The following is a 19,858-nucleotide window of genomic DNA, read 5'->3' as shown; positions in this document are numbered from 1 at the left end:
CCTTTTTTTAGAGAATTGTTGGGATTAAATGAAATGATATTTAAAGTTTTTAGCACATTGCCTGTGAACTAACAGTAGGTGATCAATTAATTTTAGCCTTAAAATTAATTAATTGGGTTATCGAGTGCCTTCTAAATGTGTTAGAGACTAGGCTATGAAGAAGTACCAGTCCCTGCACTCAAGGAATTTAAATCTGATAAAGGAAAAGGTTACTAAATATGAATCAGGAAATCTTTATTCCCTTTTATTCTCTCTTCCCTATTTTTTATGCATTTCTTTTCCTAGGTTAAGGTAAATTCTAGGAGGACCCTTCCTCCAAGAGTGACCAAGGAGACTCTAATAAGAGGAACAAACTGAGTAGAGTTGTCACAGGTTATCGGGGTGACTGGGAGCTTAGTCAAGGAGGGATAAAGTCAGCTGTTAGTCCCGTTATTAGTAAGTAGTAACAGGATTATTACCAGTTTGTAGGTGGAAGAGATGCCTAATAGGGGGTAAGGAAACTGTCAGGGAACTGAAGCAGGTCACAGGGCTTGTTTATACTGTGTGACCTGCTAGGTAAACTTGTGTTTACTTTTTTTCCCACTTGCAGTCTTTTGGGCTAATTTCTGGAAACCTGCTTTCCTGGGTGCTGCCCCTCCCTCCCTGTCTTCAGGAACGGGATTGGAAGTAGCATTAGCCTGAAGAAGTTGTTCTATTTAGGGAGCTAAAGCAGAGGGCCAGTGATTAGGCCCTTATCTGCAGTGGGGCCTTTCTGGGTGGTGTGGGGACAGGATCAGAGCATCTGTCCTGACATCAACAGAGGCTCTGCTTTTTCTATTCCCTGGTTGCATCACAATTATGAAGAAGCACTGATGGGTCGGGCCATCTGAATGAAAAAGCCCTTCATTGTGTTTCTTCAGCATTCCAGTGTCTGGTACAATTAGCCAAGACTCAGAAAACAAGTTGGACAAACAAGCAAGCAGCCTTCCACTGAAGGATAAAGGGATTTCTGGCACAGCTGAGTTAAGTGCGTTGACTGCAGAGACAAAGTGGGAGGGTCTGGGAAGAGGAAGGTGCCTTTGGGATGACATTCCTGGCTGGATGAGGGGAAAGAATGGAGCAAACAAGCAAATCGTATTTTTGAAGCTGATGAAATCTGCTGTGCCAGATCTCCTAGAGGCTGGTTGGGGCTGGGCTACTCTATGAGGAGGTGGAATCACTGGGGAGAGACTTTTGACTCTTTGGGCAGCTCAAAGTCGGAACATGAAGCTCCCTGTGGAATCTAGGAAATCCGTTGGCAGCGGACAGCGTGTGGGCTTGCCCCGTGATAGCCTCCCCGACCGTGGGGCTTTTTCAGTTGGTTAACACTTTACACACACTTCAGCCTGAGAAGAGTCCAGCCCCAGCAACAGGTTGTTGGGCAGTGGATGCACTGGGCCTGTCTCGGCAGTTAAGCCATTTTACCTCACCAGCCCTCCTGCAACTGTCTCAGATTCACTGGGTCACAAGCTTCTGCTCTGCAAGTGGAAGGTACCTCAAAGACCGGCTTCTGCCTGCGCAGGCTTACTCACTCACTAACTCGGCTGGACTTCTGCATCCGAAGCGCCCACCTCGCCTGCTGCTGTTGGTCTGAAAACACTGAGCTAGCTGCTGGCGCTTTTGAATAGGATGCCTCTTGCATGAAGACCTGGACCCAGTTTGGAAGTGCCCCAGGGAGGAGCTTCCTCTCTGACCTCAAGGGGAGGGAGGAGGTCAGTAGGAAGTGGTGGGTGGAGCCACTTCTCCGAACTTCTGCTGTCTCTGTTCACCTCGAAGCCTTTTTTAAGGAGCTGCAGGGCGTGCACAGGCCCCTAGCCGGAGCTTCTTTGGCACACCTTCCTTCTAGGCAGGGTCAGCAGACGCTGGCGACATGTGGCCCAGTTACCAAGATGAGCACGAGTTCAGCACCCACCTGGTTTGCCGCATGTGCTGCATGGGTTAGTACGTGAAGTTTTTTTCCTTGTCTGGGCCTGAGGATCCCAAATAGCCCTTACTCTCACTGACTCATAAGAACGCACGGGCTCTGAAGCCTTGGAGGCGTTACAGCTTTGGGGCTTGTTAAAACGTGCAGTGGGAGAGACTGGGGTGCCCGGCTTTCTGGGGAACTTAAGCTTGTAGTGACTGGCAGTTAAGAGCCTGAGCTTTGGGTGTGGCACTTTTTTATAGAGACAGAATTCATGCTCATGCTTCTGTCTGTATCAGGAAACCACTTTTAAGTTATGTTGCATAGTTCTGAAAGTCCAGGGCGTATTTTTAGGAGAAGTTGGTTGGTTACAGAGTCCACCTCTGAGCAGACAGGATTGTGGGAGGAGGGGAGGGTGGAGTCATGACCCAGGTTTCCTCTTTGGGGCTGATTGCTAATTCTCTTACGTTTACTCTCTTGCCAGCTGTGAGGAGGGAAAAAGGCTTGAAAGTGGTTTGGGGATGGGGATCTTAGGAAGAGTTGGAGGCTAGGAAAAGAGTCTTGTTGGCTTAGATCTCTCTTGATAAAGGAGAGGAGTTCATTTAGATAATGTTCTGTGACCTTGAGCAAGTGGCCTAGCCTTTTTTGGCCATAGGTTTCCTTGGCTTCCAAACTGGAGGGTGTACAGACTGATGCTGGAGGTATCGTCATCAATTTCCAGTAAAATGGAAAAGATAAGGAAAATGTAGTGTGCTTTTCATAAAGATAAACTTATTTAAAGAACCTGTCCTTTATTCTGAAAGTGCCCTTTCTACTTTTTTGATGTTAAAATGTCCATTATTTTATGAAAGAATTGTTGTCAGATGGTAGTTTGTTTTTAGATATCTTTACTTAGCAAAATAAAAAGTTGACAACTTTATATTAGGTTTCCTAATTTATTTTGGAATATTCACCCGTTTGTGAAATCTAAGTTTAGGAACTACTGGATTGATGCTACTACTAATATCTTTTGGTTTTGTGTTCTTAGTCTCTAAAGCAGAACAAAATTGTGACCCAAACAGGCAGATTTTCACTAAAGTTGAGATTGCTGGTTGTTTGATCAAGAGGAGACCTCAGAAGAAATCTCAGAAGGGGAGTAGCAGAGCCAGGGTTCCGATCCTGTCTCCTGACTGCTAGACTAGTACTGCCAAATTTTTAAGTGCTTTCTGAGAAAAAGGGTTGGTACTATAATAATGTTTGGGCACAAGGAGTAGCAGTTTTAGTGAGTTACTGCCATGGAGTCTAGCTTTTTATCTTTCCAGTATCATTGAGATTCCTTCCCTGAGATCTAGAGGAAAGACTCTCCTGCATCTGAAAATGCTTAGAGATAAAAGGGCCCTTTTTCTGTAATCAACAGAAAAGTATAAGGAAGTCTTGAATCTTTATTGAAATTTTCAGGGCAAAACATCATTCTCCTAGCTCATCCTACTCTGTTTAATCCCCTGGAGATATATATATATATATATATATATATATATATATATATATATATACACACACACACACACACACACACACACACACACACACACACATACATACATACATACATACATACATACATACAGAGAGAGAGAGAGAGATTGAAATAGGCCCTAATTCATACAGTCATTATGAGGAGTATATGATATTAAAGAGCTTAGCTCAGTGCAAGCTCCTCTGCTGATTTTTTTTTTTTCCTCTGCTGATTTTGATATTGTTGATTCACAGTTGGTATTTGGAAACCATTGACCTAGTCCAGACTCCACACTTTATAGATGAAACTCAGGCTCACAGAGGGCAGATGAGTATCCTATAAGGTAAGCCACAGAGTAGAGGCTAGGAAATCCAAGTTATAGCCCTGATTCTGCCCCTCTGTAACCTTATCTAAATTCTTAAATCTGGGCTTTGATTTCTTCATCTTTAAGATGATTTTTTTGAGGATCATTAACCCCTATATCTCTTTGTATCTGTGAAGTATTTTATTTTTTCTGAATGTGATACTCCATTAAATATTCTAGAAGCTATTGTGTTTTTCTCCCTCTTCCCTTCTCCGTATAAGCCTCTCGTTCTATTTCTGTGGCTCTTTCTTTTGCCACCAGGCTTACTACTGGCTTATTTCTTTATCTGACTTCTGCCTTGTACTCTCTGATTCCCAGTAGGGCAAAGAATTATTGGTAACAAAGTTCAGATTTTCCTAAGAAATAACATAAAATTTTAATTTTGCACTGAAGTCCCTAGTTATCACTTCCCTAAATTCCCATGTCTCAATCCTCATTGAGACATTCTGAGTCTTCACCAAGTCTTGGTGACAGATACCTTTCATGAATCCCTATTATAGTTATAGTTTACACCTCTCCTCTTCCCTTCATTATAGGACTATATTGTGTTGCCTTCTGATAATTTCACAGTGGCAGGAGAGTGTGGTGGTTAAAAGTCCATGACAGACTTGGATTTGAATCTCAGTTCTACTACTTAGTAGCCATGTGACATTGGGCAAATTATTAATAAGCATTTCTGAGCCTCAATTTGAACTATGAAATGAAGATAAATAATGTGTACTTGATAGAATTGTGAAGATTAAGTCAAATATCAATACTAAATGAGACAGGCCTTGCACAGTGCCTGACACAGAGTAAACACAATAAATATTGAGGTCATTCTTACCTCCCAAAGTTGACTTATATACTTCTAAGGAAAGGAATCATTTATAATACTGGTGCCATTGTATATTATTGGTAAACATTTTAATTGCTTGATCTCCACTTCAGACCATTTTCTTTGAGCTCACATTAAGTGGTGTGAAGTCTCCTGGGTGTAGATGTGGCAAGAAGAATTTAGAAAAGCTGTAACTGTGGAAGGGACGTCTGAATGGAGATCCCTGCTCTACGCTGAAAAGCAGTCTTTTAATTATCATTTGAGAATATTTTTTAGTCTGACTTTGAAAATACCATCATAAAGTATCCATATAGATACAACCTTGGCACACAGTGGGCTCTCACATAGTATATATGGTTAAATAAATGAGCATTCCTGAGTGCCTCCTATTGTCCTAAATGTTGGATATTTAACGAAATTTAAAACATGGTTCTTGACTCCAAAGAACTAAAGTTCAGATAGAGAAATTGGATTTACATGTAAAGATATCTAACAATAGATTTTATATATTCGGTGCCAAGTAAATTAAATAAACACAGGCATCCAGAGATGGCTGGGATAGCCAGAAAGGTGTGAAGGAAGAAGTTGACTTCAGCTGGACCTTGTAAGGAGGCTCTAAGTTAGATAAAACAAGAAGAGAGGGTAGATATTTCAGTAGGGAGAAATAGGTGAACAAAGGCAAGAATGTGCAAGGTATGTTTGGAAACTGAGATCAGAATGGTTGCAGTTGAGTCATGCAGGGGAGAGTCTAAAGATAAATTTGGAAGAGTAGATAGATTGTAAATTTCTTCAGGTTAGAGGCCGTGTCTTATCTTTATCTCTTCCAGCCACCTAACACATAGTGAATAAAAACTGGAATTGAATTTCAGAGGGTTGTAGTAGGCAGTAGAAACAAAGGACTTGGGCTCGAGCCTCTGGTCGTCTGAGAGCCACTAAAGGATTTTGAATAGAGGGGTAATACGAGCAAAGTGGTGATTTAGGAAGACTTGTTGAAATAGGCTGGCCGTACTACCTGCCACGGCCTCAGCTATCAACTGTTAGCATCAAATCTGTATCCTCAATTCTGCCTGCTCTTCTGAACTCTAGACCTAAGGTTCCAGCTGTCTGCAGGAAGGGCCTGCTGACATCTCATTATGTTTCTTCTACTTTACCCAACCTATCCTCACCCAATCTGTGCCACCTGTTTTCCTTATCTCCAGGTACCACTCCTCCCAGTTGCTGTGACTGGAAACTTTTTTTTTTTTTTTTTGTGGCTGCGCTGGGTCTTCGTCACTGTGCACGGGCTTTCTCTAGTTGCGGCAAGCGGAGTCTACTCTTCGTTGTGGTGCGCGGGCTTCTCGTGGTGGGTTCTCTCTCTTGTGGAGCACGGACTCTAAGGCACACGGGCTCCAGTAGTTGTGGCACGTGGGCTCAGTAGCTGTGGCTTGCGGGCTCCAGTAGTTGTGGCACGTGGGCAGAGTAGTTGTGGCTCGCCAGCTCTAGACACAGGCTTAGTAGTTGTGGAACACGGGCTTAGTTGCTCCGCAGCATGTGGGATCTTCCCGGACTAGGGATCGAGCCCGTGTCCCTTGCATTGGCAGGCAGATTCTTAACCACTGCACCACCAGGGAAGTCCCTGTGACTGGAAACTTTAGAATTATCTTGAATTCTCCCTTTCCTTAACATCTAGCCAGTAGTTAAGGGCTATTGTTTCTTCCTCTACATTGGGGTGGGGATCTGGCTGCCCCTGCCCTATTATGCTCTTAGATTTTTCTTGGTCTGTCACACACAGTAGGCCTCTAATTGCTTCTACCTCTTAGTGTGTCTCTGCTGCAGTCTGGCCTTCCGTCCAAAGCCAGATTAATCTTTCCAAAACACCCTCTGGTTCAGAAAATTTCAGTGGTATCCTTTTATCTACTGAATTAAGTAGATGCTCCTCATTCCTGCTCTCTGGAGTGATGTGGTCTCAGGTGACCTTGTTAGCGTCCCTTCTCATTACATGGCTAACTGTATGCTTTGTGTAGCCACACCATTCCTTCCAGTGTATCCTGTGTACTCACATATCTCCAAGTCACTGCTCGTGCTTATTCTTCACTTTGGAATTCCTTAACCTCTTTTTGGGCTGCCAAAATCATACTTGTCACCAAGGTTTACTTCAGATACCACACCTTTCATGAACTCTTCTCCTATGCCTCTGTCAGAATTAATCAGCTTTGTTTATCAGCATGATTTTGTGCAGCTTGTATCTGGTGTGCTGTTTGCTTGGTGTTATTGTTAATTATTTATTTACATATTGGTCTCTGCCACTAGATTGACCTCATGTGGTCAAGGAACAGGCCAATTCCAACTTTCTATATATTTATTTCCCTTTTTGTTTATTTATTTAAAAGATCTATTTTTTATTTATTTATATTATTTACTTTTGGCTGTGTCGGGTCTTTGTTGTGATGAGCGGGCTTCTCTCTAGTTGTGGTGTGTGGATTTTTCTCTTCTCTGGTTCAGGCGCGTAGGCTCCAGGGCGCGTGGGCTCTGTAGTTTGCCGCACGTGGGCTCTAGTTGAGGCATGCGAGCTCAGTAGTTGCAGTGCGCAGGCTTAGTTGCCCCGCGGCATGTGGGATCTTAGTTCCCTGACCAGGGATTGAACCCACATCCCCTGCGTTGTAAGGTGGATTCTTTACCGCTGGAGCACCAGGCAAGTCCCAGGTATCTCATTTTTAGATTTTCAGGTGGTTGGTGCTTCTTGGGCTTCTTGAACCACTTGTAATTTTTCTGTGGCCCTCAGGGAAACAAGCAGAGGCTCTTCTCTCTTTGCTTTTTTAATGATTCATGATGCTGTGTTGGGCTATGTTGGAATAGAACACAGAACTGTTTGCCTCAAATGCAGGCTTTCATTCCAACCCCAGGCCTATCCTCAAAATGCTCCAAGTAGAGTAGAGTAGGACAGATGGACAAGCAAACTATGATACCTTGAAATAGGCACAAGAGGGAGATCACTCAACTAGTGTATATAAGGGATGGAGGAGGTGATAGCTGAGTTGAATGCTGAAGAATGAGTAGTCAAGGAAATGGGGGAGCTGTCTTCCATTGGCAGAGAACAGTAAATGCAAAGCATGGAAGTGTGAGAGCACATGCCTCATTTGGGCAAAACGGTACGTTCGGCAAGGCTGGAAGTTAGAGTTTTTATGAAAGGGTGGAGAGGGAAGAGTGGCCACATCATATGGGGCCTGAGATCCCAAGCTAAAAAGTTTAAATATTATCCTGAATGCAGGCATCAGGCTTTAGAATCCAGCAGAGCTGGGTTCAGACTTACCTTGTGATCTCCACAAGTTACTTAGCCTCTGTGGGCTTTATCTTTCCAGTAAAATAATGCCTCTCAGGGTTGTTGAGCATTGGAAACAATATATGTAAGGTACTTGGCATATAAGTAGAGACTTGGTAAATGTTATCTGTTAATATTATTAGGATAAAGATTCAGTGTGGGCAGCATTGTCCACAGTTCCGGCAGCGCTGAGGAGGGTGGTGTCTTAGTCAGTTTGGACTGCTGTAACAAAACCATAGGCTCAGTGGCTTAAACAACAGACACTGATTTCTCACACTTCTGAAGGTGGGGAAGTCCATGGTCAAGGCACCTACAGGTTTGGTGTCTCGTGAGGGCCTCTTCCTTGGTTCATAGACAGCTAGCTGTCTTCTTGCTGCACCCTCACATGGTGGAGCGGGAATGAGAGAGCTCTCTGCGGCCCCTTTTGTAATGACACTAATTCCATTTATGAGAGCTCCACTCTCATGACCTAATCACCTCCCAAAGGCTTCAACTCCTACTTCTATCACACTGGGGGTAAGATTTCAACATATGAATTTCAGGAGGACACAGACATTCAAGCAGTGACAGATAGATTATAGCAGGGAAACCTATTAGAAGCAGAGAGGGAGACAAGAAGAGTTCATTTTTAGACAAGTTGAGCTTGAAATGAGCATGAAATTTTTAGGAGTCAATTGGACATATGAGAGTGGTGTTCAGGATAAAGGCCTGAGCTGAAGATATGGATTGGGAATTGTCAGTGTACAGGTTACAGTTGAAACTGTGGAAGTAGATTAAATCATTCTGGGAGAATGTAGAGAACAGGTATTATTTACTTTTTTTTGAAATCTATAGGTTTTGTTTTTTTTTTTCCCCCATCCCATAGTGTACATAACACCAAAAATTTTCATGCGATTTTAGGTGGTTTATGACTCCCCCAACCCCACAAATCCATTTAGGGACCCTTAGGCCCATGGATATCTTAAGAAGCTGTAGTAATACAGAATAAAAAGGAAAGAGGGCTAAGAATGAGTAAACATTTAGGGGTGAACAGAAGAGAGGGAACAGTTAAAGGGGAAGGAGGGGAAGGAGGGAAACCAGGGTAGAATGAAGTCTCAGAATCAAGAGGGAGAGTGGGTTTAAAAGGTAAAGGAATGGTCACCAGTGTCTTCTGGGTTGGCAGCTAGGTGGCTGTGGGGAGGGCAGTTGCAGTGAATTTGTGGGGCAGGAAGCCAGGTCACATGGTAGAGCAGGAGGTGCAGCAGTAGAGAAGTGAGCGCTGTCATCACACCGGTCCGGAGCCCAGGGGAAAGGAGAGGAGTAGTTAAAGATACACAAGCTAGGGGGTGGTGGTTGGATTAAGTTCTCAAGAAGGGAAGATACAGGATCCAGATTTCAGAGGGAAGGACTTGCCTAGGTAACAAGGAGGGACATCTCTGCCAATGAAACTAAAAGATAATTAGGGTAGGTATTGGTAGCTTGGTGTCCTGTAGTGGTCTTAATAAAGTCGGAAACAAGTAGTAAATCCCTCTAATTAAGCAACCCTCGCATGATTAATTGGTGCCTCAACATGTTCAATCTAAGAATTTCGCAGTGGCCTGTTGGGTTCTTCGTGGTCAGTTCATAGCCTTTGGTGAGGCTGAGCTTACAAGAAGCATCTAAAAGAATATCACCTTTCCTGTGATTGACTGTTTTCTTCTTACATAAGGGTACTTTCTTAAAATTCTATCTCTAGTGTTAGGTAGAAAGATCTTCACTAGGCCTGAATTAAATGAAGGATTTATGTATAGGGAATCAAACCTAAAACTTATTAAAAACTTTCAGAGTCTGAGCCGTCTGGAGTGTTCTGAAGGTCTATGTAATAAAGTTGCTCTTTGGCTTACCTGATGAATTTCCTTGCTGATATTAAGATCTTAAAATCCAGGCATTGCAGTATCCTCTTATCCTGCTTAAATCAGGAGAGACCGTTCATGTAATTGATTGGTCTGCAACATAGGACCCTAAAAAAGGATCCTCCAGCTTTGGGGCAAGGTTGTTCTATAAAACCCTTTCCTGAGGAACTTATAGCTTGACTCTAAGCAGGCTAGCTGCTCTTGGGAAGGACTTGTAATCATGCTGCTTTTAGTAATTAACGTTCAGAATTAGTACTTGGACCTCTTCCCTCTGAATTGAAAGTCAGTTTTTTAGCTATTCGAAGCATGACTGATTTGAGGCCATCCGGTTTCCCTAGTGCATTATCCCCATGAGAGGGCTCGGTAGGTGAACAGCATAACTATGGGTAGTAAAATTTAAAAGACTCAATTGTGTTAATCGTATCTTCAGGTCTAAAAGAAATGAGGCAGTGGACTGAACTCTTACAAGTGGCTTGGCTTTGATTTCATTCTGTGTGTTTCTTTAGCCAGTCTTCTAATCATATTGGCCAATCAAGAATGTTTACTTATTACCTATAAGAGTCCAGTCCAGGGAATTCCCTGGTGGTCCAGTGGTTAGGGCTCAGGGCTTGCACTGCTGGAGCCCGGGTTCGATCCCTGGTAGGGGAAATAACATCCCATAAGCTGCATGGTGTGGCCAAAAAAACAAAAAACAAAATAACTGTCCAGTCCAATATGTAAAAACTCAGATATACCAGTAAGTATCACCTTTTTGCTGGGGCCTGCAAACATAATGGAAAAACAGTATTAAAGCTAACTAAAAGTTCTGCCCGCCACATTTTCACCAATGCCAGGTCCACTCTGCTTTGCTCTATTTATTGCCCTTATAACCAAGAATAGTCTGTTTCTAATTTTACAAAGTTCTCACTCTGAAGACAACAGGTTTTGTTTATAGAATTTCTTTTATTATAAAAGTAATATGGGCTTGCTATAATAGGTTAAACAATACATAGATGGAAAAGAAAAAGTTAACAGATTTCCTTTTAAACTAGCCAATATTTTAAAGAGGTGGAATTCATGTGATTTCTTTTTAGTCCACTGCCTCAGCTCTTTTAGACCTGAAGATGCGATTAACACAATTGAGTCTTCTTTATTTTCTACCCATAGTTATTCTGTTAACCTACCAAGCCCTCCTATGGGGATAATGCACTAGGGAAATCAGATGGTTTCTCATCAGTCATGCTTCCAATAGCTAAAAAGCTGACTTTCACTTCAGGTAAGGGGAAGGATTTATTTTAGTCTTATAATGTAGAGCTTTAGATGTTAGAAGCTATGGGACATGCAGAAAAGTAAAGCATGATCTCTTTCCTCAAGGAGTTAATGATCTCATTGGTGAGTAAGAATGAGCACATTAAGAGATCAGAATTTATATAATTATATAAGTATGGATTGAGTGATTAGCATAGTAAGTACCATAAAAATTTGGAGAACAAAGAGACTGTTGAGAAATGGAATTGTCGGGAAAGGCTGCCAGAGTAATTTTTCTCAAACACAAATCTCACGTGTCATTCTTCTATTTAAAATTTTTCAATACTTTCCCTTACCTTCCCCTCACCAGTTTCTTGGTGATAAAGTTTGGACTCCTTAGCTTGTCATGAAAGGCCGTGATTTGACCCATGCCATTCTATCCAGTTTTAAGTGTCACCACTACCTATTACACGTCCTGTCTTTCAACCATCCTTAATTCTGTGCAGTTGTCTGAACATGAGCTCCTTCTTATCGCCGTGATTTTGCACTAGGTAGAACTTCATGTAGTAGCTTTGTCCCTTCTCTTTCTGGCTAACTTGTACTCATCTTTTAAGGTTTAGTTAGTCACTCACCTGGAAACGTTCACTAACCTCCCATGGGTCCCTCGTCTACTCAGACAGGTTAGCCATTTCTCTTACGTTCTTGAGCGCTCTGTGCTTACCTCTGTTAACAGCACTTGTCAAGCTGCATTGAAGTTATTTCTCCTTTCTGCTAGACTCTTTTAAAGGTAGGGACTGTGACTTTGTGTAGCACAGGGTATTCCAAGCAGCTAGCTCCTTGATAAGGACTTATTCAGAGAATAAATGAGTGAATGAATGAGCTGAATTTTAAAGAATAAATAGCATTTGGAGAGGTGGAGAGGAAAAAAGTAGCTTGCCATGAAGAGAAAACAAATGTCAGTGATTTAGACGAGATTGTAGCTGCAAGCTGATTCTGATTCAGTCTGCAGATGATAGAGGCTTGGAAAGGATGATGAAGAGGTCAGATAACTGAATCAGCATCTAAAGAAGATCGAAAGATCAAAATATGTTGGAATGACAGTGGCCACATCTAATAAATATTCTGGCTTCAAATACTTGCAGCACTCTATGAAGTGAAAGTCAGATAAGACTTAAAAAAAACCAACAGTTCCAAGTGAGCGCCAATAGGTAGAATTTATAAGGGTGCAGATTATGACATGTTATGGAACTATTAAATTAGTATGTGTTGCTTTATGAGGTAGTGAATTCTCTATTATCTTAAGTTTTAAGAGTCAATAATATTGTAGATGTATGCAAGATTTGGACAGACCTTTCAACTCTGAATATATGATTCTTTGTTGTTGAGGGGATTTGTGAATCAGCAGGGAATTAGACTAAATCCATTCTAATTCCTAAGTTCTGTGGTCTGTAATAGGAAGAGATCACTGTTCCTTGCAAATAAAGCAGGAAAGGAAGAGGTGGTAAAGGTAAGGTTAGAGAAAGAGATGAAGGAGCACTTACTGGATGGCTCTAGATTCAGAAAAATAAGAAGATAGAGCATCCACCTGGAAGTGGAGAGAAAGCCTTAGTGTTGTTTGGAATGGTACCTATGTGGCTTTTACTTGGGAGTCAGTAAGAAGGGAATAACTGTGGCAGTAGAGAGAGAAAACCTAACTGAAGTTTGTGTGAATTACTAGTGAGCCAGAGTTACTGGCTCATATATAATTCTGCTACTTTCTTCTGAAATTTCTCTGAGTTGGAGAAGAAGTGGAGGAGTCAAGCCATGGTAGTCATTCAGGTTTGGGGATTGTCCTGGTGAACATACTAGTAGAAGGTTAGGCCCGTGAGACTCCCTGGGGTATTAGTGACTGCAGCTTTGAATTGCTTAACTATGTTGTCTAGCACAGGCTGGGATGATCTTAGGTGTTCTTAATAAACAGGGTAAAATAAGAAGGGAGTGATTGAAGGTTGAGAATGATGAGGAGCTATGAAAGATTGATAAAGATGACTGCTAAATAGGTATGTGTGGAGAAGGAACGAGGCTCAGGAAGTGGCATGGTGGTGGCTGGCTGTGAATTGGAGCTGAAGGTCAGTGGAGCCAAGCAGGCTCACATGCATTGTCCACACATATGCTGAAGTAATTTGAGGATGACACCATAGGATACCCTTGGAGCTAGTAAATGTGAACCAAGTTGTTAAGAGAAGTTAACGTAGATTTGCCACGTGGAGGGGGCAGGCAGCAGGGAATGGTCGATGACAGAAAGGATGATTTGAACAAGATGGTATAGTGGAGGGCAAGGGCTTCAAATAAGTAGAAAAGGAACGGAGCTGACGAATCAGTGGTCTGGAGGTGGCGTTGTGGGAGAAGGTGAGTTCTCCACAGGATCAGGCCTCTGTGGCGCAGTCACTGTCAAGTGTTGACAGTCATGTTTCTGTTAAAGAGGTGAACAGAATTGAGAATGAAAGACAGTTTGCCTACAAAAAAAAGTGGGGCTCTGTAAGACTTGGGAGAAGGGAGGGAGGGAGGAGATGTGTGGGGCAGGGCATAGTGGGCAGCTCTTGAGAGCTTGGTTGGTGAGGCTGGGGAAGAAGCTGGAGTGAGGGAGTACTGGGGAGGAGGGGGTGGGAGGAGAGCATTGGTCAAGAGGACCAGTGTGTGGAGGGTGAGATGTAACCCTGCACTATAGGTGTCCCGAGCGCCAAGGGCACTGCACCCCTTCTGTTGGGGGTTTTCACAGCTTTGGCTTTTTGGAGCTTGCTGGGGGCAGGGGAAGCAGGGAATCACTGTGCTCCCCGGAGAATTACGATGCGAAGGAGACTTTGCCATGACAAGATTCTTGAGGCACATGATTCTGTCTAATGCATAAAGTGACAACATGGTAAGGACAGAAGAGGAAGTTCAGACAGACTGAACCTTCCCAACAACAAGACGCTGTCTCATAGTCCTGAGGAAACTGTCTCCACTGTCCTGGAGAATCTGGGTGTGGGCAAGGCAGTGGTTGGGGAACGTCTTGCCGGGTAGCGCTAAGCCAGTGCCTTCTCCTTGTTTCCTCACAGATGAACGGGACCGTGTGCAGAAGAAGACGTTCACCAAGTGGGTCAACAAGCACCTGATGAAGGTAGGACCCCTTCGTGGATGCTGCCCTGGCCCCTCTGGCTGCTCCTGATCTGGATCTATCAGTCCCTTCTCTCCGTTCATGTTACTGGCCATGTGCTCCAGTTGATGGGGATACACATGACTTTTTTTTTTTTTTTAGTATCTAACATAGTCCGAATAACGTGGTAACTTCCACTGATCAGTTTCTTGGTGAAGACAGTAACACCTCCATTACCTGAGGAGGCTGAGGTTGAGGATACCGTGGCGTGATTCCTGGGATTTCCAAGAACACTTTGCACCAAACTTTACATACTATTTTATAAGCCCCTTTCTTGTTTTAAATTTTTTAACCTGATTAATGTGGAAGGATGGGGCAGAGGAGATTTTGTTCTCTCTCTTAAGGTATGCAGATCTTGAATGATCAGTTTAATGAATTTTTAAAATATGTATATTCAGGTGTAACCCCCATACAGTTTAGAATACAGAGCAAAATGGCTAGGGTTGGAGGGAGATCTTATTATTATTTTTATATTATTATTTTTAAATAGAGGAAAATCCAAGGCAGAGGCATATTAAATACTCACCTAAGGATAAACAGTATGACTAATGTGGCAGTCAGATTTGAAAACAAAGTTTTTAAGTTACAATAATTACTCAAATAACTGTGAGCTATAATAATTACTGCTCTGGGAAAGATTACCGGTGACCTCTCAATTGCTGTATCTAGTAGCCTAGTTTTATCTTCTTCTCTTTTGATTTCTCTGTAGCATTTGACAGTGTTGACCAACTCACTGCTCCCTTTGTTTTTTTTTTAATTTATTTTATTTTACTTTATTTATGTATGTATTTATTTTGGGCTGCACTGGGTCTTCATTGCTGTGAGCGGGCTTTCTCTAGTTGTGGCGAGTGGGGGCTACTCTTCGTTGTGGTGTGCGGGCTTCTCATTGCTGTGGCTTCTCTTGTTGCAGGGCACAGGCTCCAAGGGCACGGGCTTCAGTAATTGTGGCTCGTGGGCTCTAGAGCACAGGCTCAGTAGTTGTGGCGCACGGGCTTAGTTGCTCCGCAGCATGTGGGATCTTCCCGGACCAGGGCTCGAACCCGTGTCCCCTGCACTGGCAGGCGGATTCTTAACCACTGTGCCACCAGGGAAGCCCTCACTGCTCCTTTAAAGCTGTCTTTTATGTTGCCTTCTGGGACACTGCTTTTTCCTCAGTTACCTCTTCCCTCCATGAATGCCTCTCTCACTGGCTTCTCTTGCTCCTTCTGAGTCTTCCATGTTGACGTTCCCTGGGTCCTAACCATTTTCTTGTTTTCTACTCGATATTCTTTGGCAGTCTCATTTGCGTTGATCATTGCGGGGATCATTTGGTTGCATGGAATGCAAGGAATCATAAGTTGAAAGGGTTACAGGGTGATCTCCAGAGTCTGGTGTCTGGATGCATCTGAGCTTTATGAAAACTAAACTTTATTGGGCAGTTACTCTCTCTTTCTCTTTTTATGAGGCCTTGTGTTTCTTCATTTTTATATCTTTCTGTGTGTCTCCTACATTTAGTTCTCTGCATTCCTGCCGTTGCTTGTGTGTGAGCCACGGTGGCTGTCCCTCAAATGGTAATGTAAACCCCTGCAGCTACATGATTCTAAAGATGCAAACACAAGCAATCTGGTTGGCTGAGGTTTTCTTCTCCTCCATGGGTCAGTGGTCTATCTATTTAGTTCCGTAAACTATGGCCGGGGAGATGGTTACATAAATCAAACATGGCTCGTTAGGGCCACTTGTTTAACTACAAATGAGGGCGATTTTCTGACTACAAGATATAGATAAGGAGGTGATGATAGAGCCTTTTCCTGCATTCTTTCCTAAGCCCAGGACCTGTATCTCACAGTGTACTTGACACGGTCATCTGGATGTTACCCAGACATGTCCTGTATTCAACACATCCCAAATTGCCCAGTATTTTCACTCGTGTACCTAGCTGTCCAAGTTAGGAACCTAGAATCATACTGTATTTAGTCCTGCCCATCATCTCTCCCTGTCACCAACTACAATCAATCCCTTCGAACTCAGAAAGATGCTTGCATCTGGTTTCTCTTCTCCATCCCCATTACCTCTGTTCTAGCCCAGGGCCTCTTCATCTCTTGACTTGGCCATAATAGTTTCCTAATAAAGTTTTCTATAAGAACAAATATAATGATAATGGTAGTAGTTTATTGAGTGCTTACTGTAAATCAGACTTTCTATACTGAGTCTTTTATATGGATCATCTCATTTAATTCTTCACTGACCTTATGCTGTAGATTCTATTAATAGTCCCATTTTATCAGTGAGGTTCAGAGAGGTTAAATAACCTGTTCGAGGTCATACCACTAGAAGGAAGAAGAACTAAAATACTAGAACTCAGGCAGCCTAAAGTCTGGCACCTGTGCTCTCAACCTCTGCACTGCTGACACCGATCTGCCTACCTTTCCAGGCTCATGGTGTCATATTCCTCTCAGACCTTAAGCTCTTGCTGAACTGTTTGCCATGCTATTTATGACACCGTATCTTCACTCATGGGGCTCCCTCTGCGTGGATTACCTTCCCCAGCTCTGTTCTGCCTGGACAACACCAACTTAATACCTCCTCAATAGATACTTTCCTGACTCTCCCACCTGGAATTGACTGGCCTTTCCTTTGTGCCCTCCCTGTATTCGTTACGTACTTCTGTTATAGCACCTGCAACATTCATCTTTCTGCCAGATTGTAACTTGAAGGTTGATGTTGTGTCCTGTTTTTTTTCAGTTGGGACAAAGGAGGAAGGGAGAGAGACAGGGAGAAAAAACCCTGCAATTTTCCTCTAATTTCTTCAACATTTACCTGTTAGTTGCCTCTGGTTTGGTGGCACATAACTCTGTCATGGTGCAGAGCCCTTCACAGCCTGTTTCCAACCAGGCATTGTCCCCTGCATAGCCTGTGCTGTAGCCGTACGAAACATCTCACTGCTTCCTAAACACTGTACTTCCGTACCTCTTTGCTTATTCATTTCTCTCTCCCTTGAATGCATGTCTTGTCCTCCTCTGCCTGGCCATCACCCACTTACCCTTCAAGACCCAGGTCCAGTATCCCCTTCCTGAGGCTCTGACCTCCATCCCTTGGACTAAATTAATTGCAGCTCCATCTCTGTGCCACACCACTTTGAAGAGATGGGCTTGTGTGTTCACACGTTGGTGTCCTCTGCTCCTTGAGGTCTAGGACTTGTGCACTGTGTCAGCCAAGTACTGCACCCGGAGCATGAGAAGTATCCAGTAAGGATTTGTTACCTTGAGTAAATAATAGCTCAGTAGTCTTTTTAGCTTACAAAGCATATTCTAATATGACTTGATCCTTACAGTAACCCTGAAGGAGGTAAAGGTGTTTTATCCTTTCAGTTTTAACAGTTGAGGAAAGTGAGAATTAGAAGAATGAAGTGACTTTCCCAAGGTCATACAGCTAGTGAAGGATGGAGCTAAAGAGCAGGCATGAGGCTTCTGGCCAGAATTACTTGCTGTTACTATCAAATATGCCCCCACCTTGCTCTGCTTTCATACCTCATCTCTTAACAATTGGAAGAACTGAATTTATCCTGCCTCAAGCTTGCCCCCCTAAACTCTGTAGCTGGATGCAAGTGCTCTGCCTCCCTGCTCTTCACTTGCAGCTGATGTTGCCTGTTGAACTTCTGCCTCAGTTCTGTGTGATGACAGGAGGCCCAGGGAGGTAGAAACTAGACGAACACATAGCATTGTTAGAAATTGGAGGCCAGCCAGAGCTTTACTTAAATCCTTGGCAATTTTTCATCTCTTCTCAGGCCCCCAGCCTTACAGTTCCAATGGCATTTTCTCATCTTGGAATATTTCACAGAGATTCACTGCTCATCAGAATCATTGCTCCATGTTGGAATTCTTTGAACTTTGGGCTGAGAATTAGGGATCAAATCTGTTTTTTGTAATTCAGGCATCCTTTGCTTTGCTCCCCAAGTACACATGAACTACATTAGTGTTGCCATTGGCAAGTAGAATGATGTAAGATCAAAACAGCCAAGCCCCTCAAGTGCTAGATTTAGTTGACCTAATCTCTTGGATTCCCAAGTATCTCTTTAGGAAACAGTTTGTTCTTGCATAAGCAAATCAATTCCTCTTTATTAGCTGAGAACACTGTTGGTCCAATCATAAAAGAGATTTAAGGATGTAAGCATCTGAAATATATAAATAACCTAATTTAGAACACAAGTCCTACAAATCGAAGAGTTCTGCTCATATGCCAGAACCATCACAAATAAAAACCTAGGGCTTCCCTGGTGGCGCAGTGGTTGAGAGTCTGCCTGCCGATGCAGGGGACACGGGTTCGTGCCCCGGTCTGGGAGGATCCCACATGCCGCGGAGCAGCTGGGCCCATGAGCCATGACTGCTGAGCCTGCACATCTGGAGCCTGTGCTCCGCAACGGGAGAGGCCACAGCAGTGAGAGGCCTGCGTACTGCAAAAAAAAAAAAAAAAAAACCCTAGAGTTTTAAGTGAGATTTTATTCACATTATCCTTGATATATCTCTGGGTTCTGGTAGCTGATAAAGTATTCCAAAGAGAACTTCAAGAAAGGCTGAAACGATGAGACAGAACTGAGAGCATGAGCTCCTGAAAAGGAGGAGGAAGGCTTTCTCTGGTCAGTTTCTACTACTGCGGAGGTTAGTGGGTAGAAAGGAAGGAAAGCATTTAATCTAACAGATGGACTAATTCTTTCCATCTTTAGTCATGTATGCAGTCTAGAAGCAACTGGCCTTCCTGGAATTTTAGTTAAGAATTCCAGATAAACCAGCAAAAGTTTTTAACTCCAAAGTTTTACTAATGTTCTCAATTTTTCTCCGCCTCTTTGAGGCTCTCTAGCTGAACACAGGGTGGGAGAATGCTCTAATGGTTCCAGGCACTCTCTCTTGCGCAGCCTCTGTGCTGTGGCCACGTGAGATGGAGACTGGCAGTGGAGTGTAATTTAAGAGATTGATGGAGTCGTGCTGGTCAGATGCTGAGGAGAGGAATGTTTCCTTTGTTGCCCAGCTGTGACTGTATGGTGGTGGTTTGTGACCATGTCTGCCTAGACCTGCGTTTTCAGGGCTTGATTTCACCCTGAATGCATCTCGACCCCCCACTGAAGGTTTTGGTTCTGCATTGGGACTTGGATTCTCTCTCTACTCCCTGAACATTAGTGCCTGCCTATTAAGTAAAGATACCCTTGGTGGATTTTAGAATCCTCCTCATCCGCAGAGAATCTTTGTTAATCAGGGTTGGCTGTTACCACTGTCAGATTCCTTAAAACTTAAGGAACTCTCAAAACAGGCGATAGGATTCTCATCTGCAAAGAGCCTCACACTTTGCTCCCCCATCGCACTCTACTTACTCCAAAAGGGGCCCTCAGCCCCCACTCTTATTCCCTGTGTTCGAGCACAGTTCTCTCCAGAGTGAAAAGTCTGTGACAACTGTTATCTGTTTTTTTTTAGTATTGGGCTTTTCTGGAGGATAAATTTGGCCTTTGAATCAGTATGGAATTTTCCCTCTTACAGTTTAGAAATCTATAAATTCAGAAATCCATCTGAAGCTACCAGGCTCACTCTTACTTTCCCTGTATCTTTTAATAAGTATAGATGAGAGTAAATAACATACTCTTCTCTTTAAAACTTTCTCCTCTGACCTATATATTGCTCTTCAACATAATGTGGATAAAGGAAGTTGAGCTGCTTGTGTTTTCT

At 43.1% G+C, this 19,858-nt stretch overlaps 1 protein-coding gene across 6 annotated transcripts in view; it reads left to right on the top strand.

Annotated features, from left to right (window-relative positions):
- Nucleotides 1-19,858, top strand: part of MACF1 (microtubule actin crosslinking factor 1) — a 248,778-nt gene that overhangs the window by 94,347 nt on the left and 134,573 nt on the right. For 5 of the 6 annotated variants that reach the window (XM_027109006.1, XM_027109007.1, XM_027109005.1 and 2 more), the window contains exon 2: nucleotides 14,071-14,132. In XM_027109006.1, the coding sequence (XP_026964807.1) occupies nucleotides 14,071-14,132 (62 nt within the window). Of the gene's footprint in view, nucleotides 1-272; nucleotides 1,956-14,070; nucleotides 14,133-19,858 lie in introns of those variants that run through there. The other variant, XM_027109008.1, reaches the window with a different exon arrangement.

Source organism: Aethalodelphis obliquidens, unplaced genomic scaffold, assembly GCF_003676395.1.
Source record: "Aethalodelphis obliquidens isolate GAN/ISIS:26980383/991018 unplaced genomic scaffold, ASM367639v1 scaffold9, whole genome shotgun sequence".
Taxonomy (NCBI): domain Eukaryota; kingdom Metazoa; phylum Chordata; class Mammalia; order Artiodactyla; family Delphinidae; genus Aethalodelphis; species Aethalodelphis obliquidens.
This window is presented reverse-complemented; position numbering and strand designations above follow the sequence as displayed.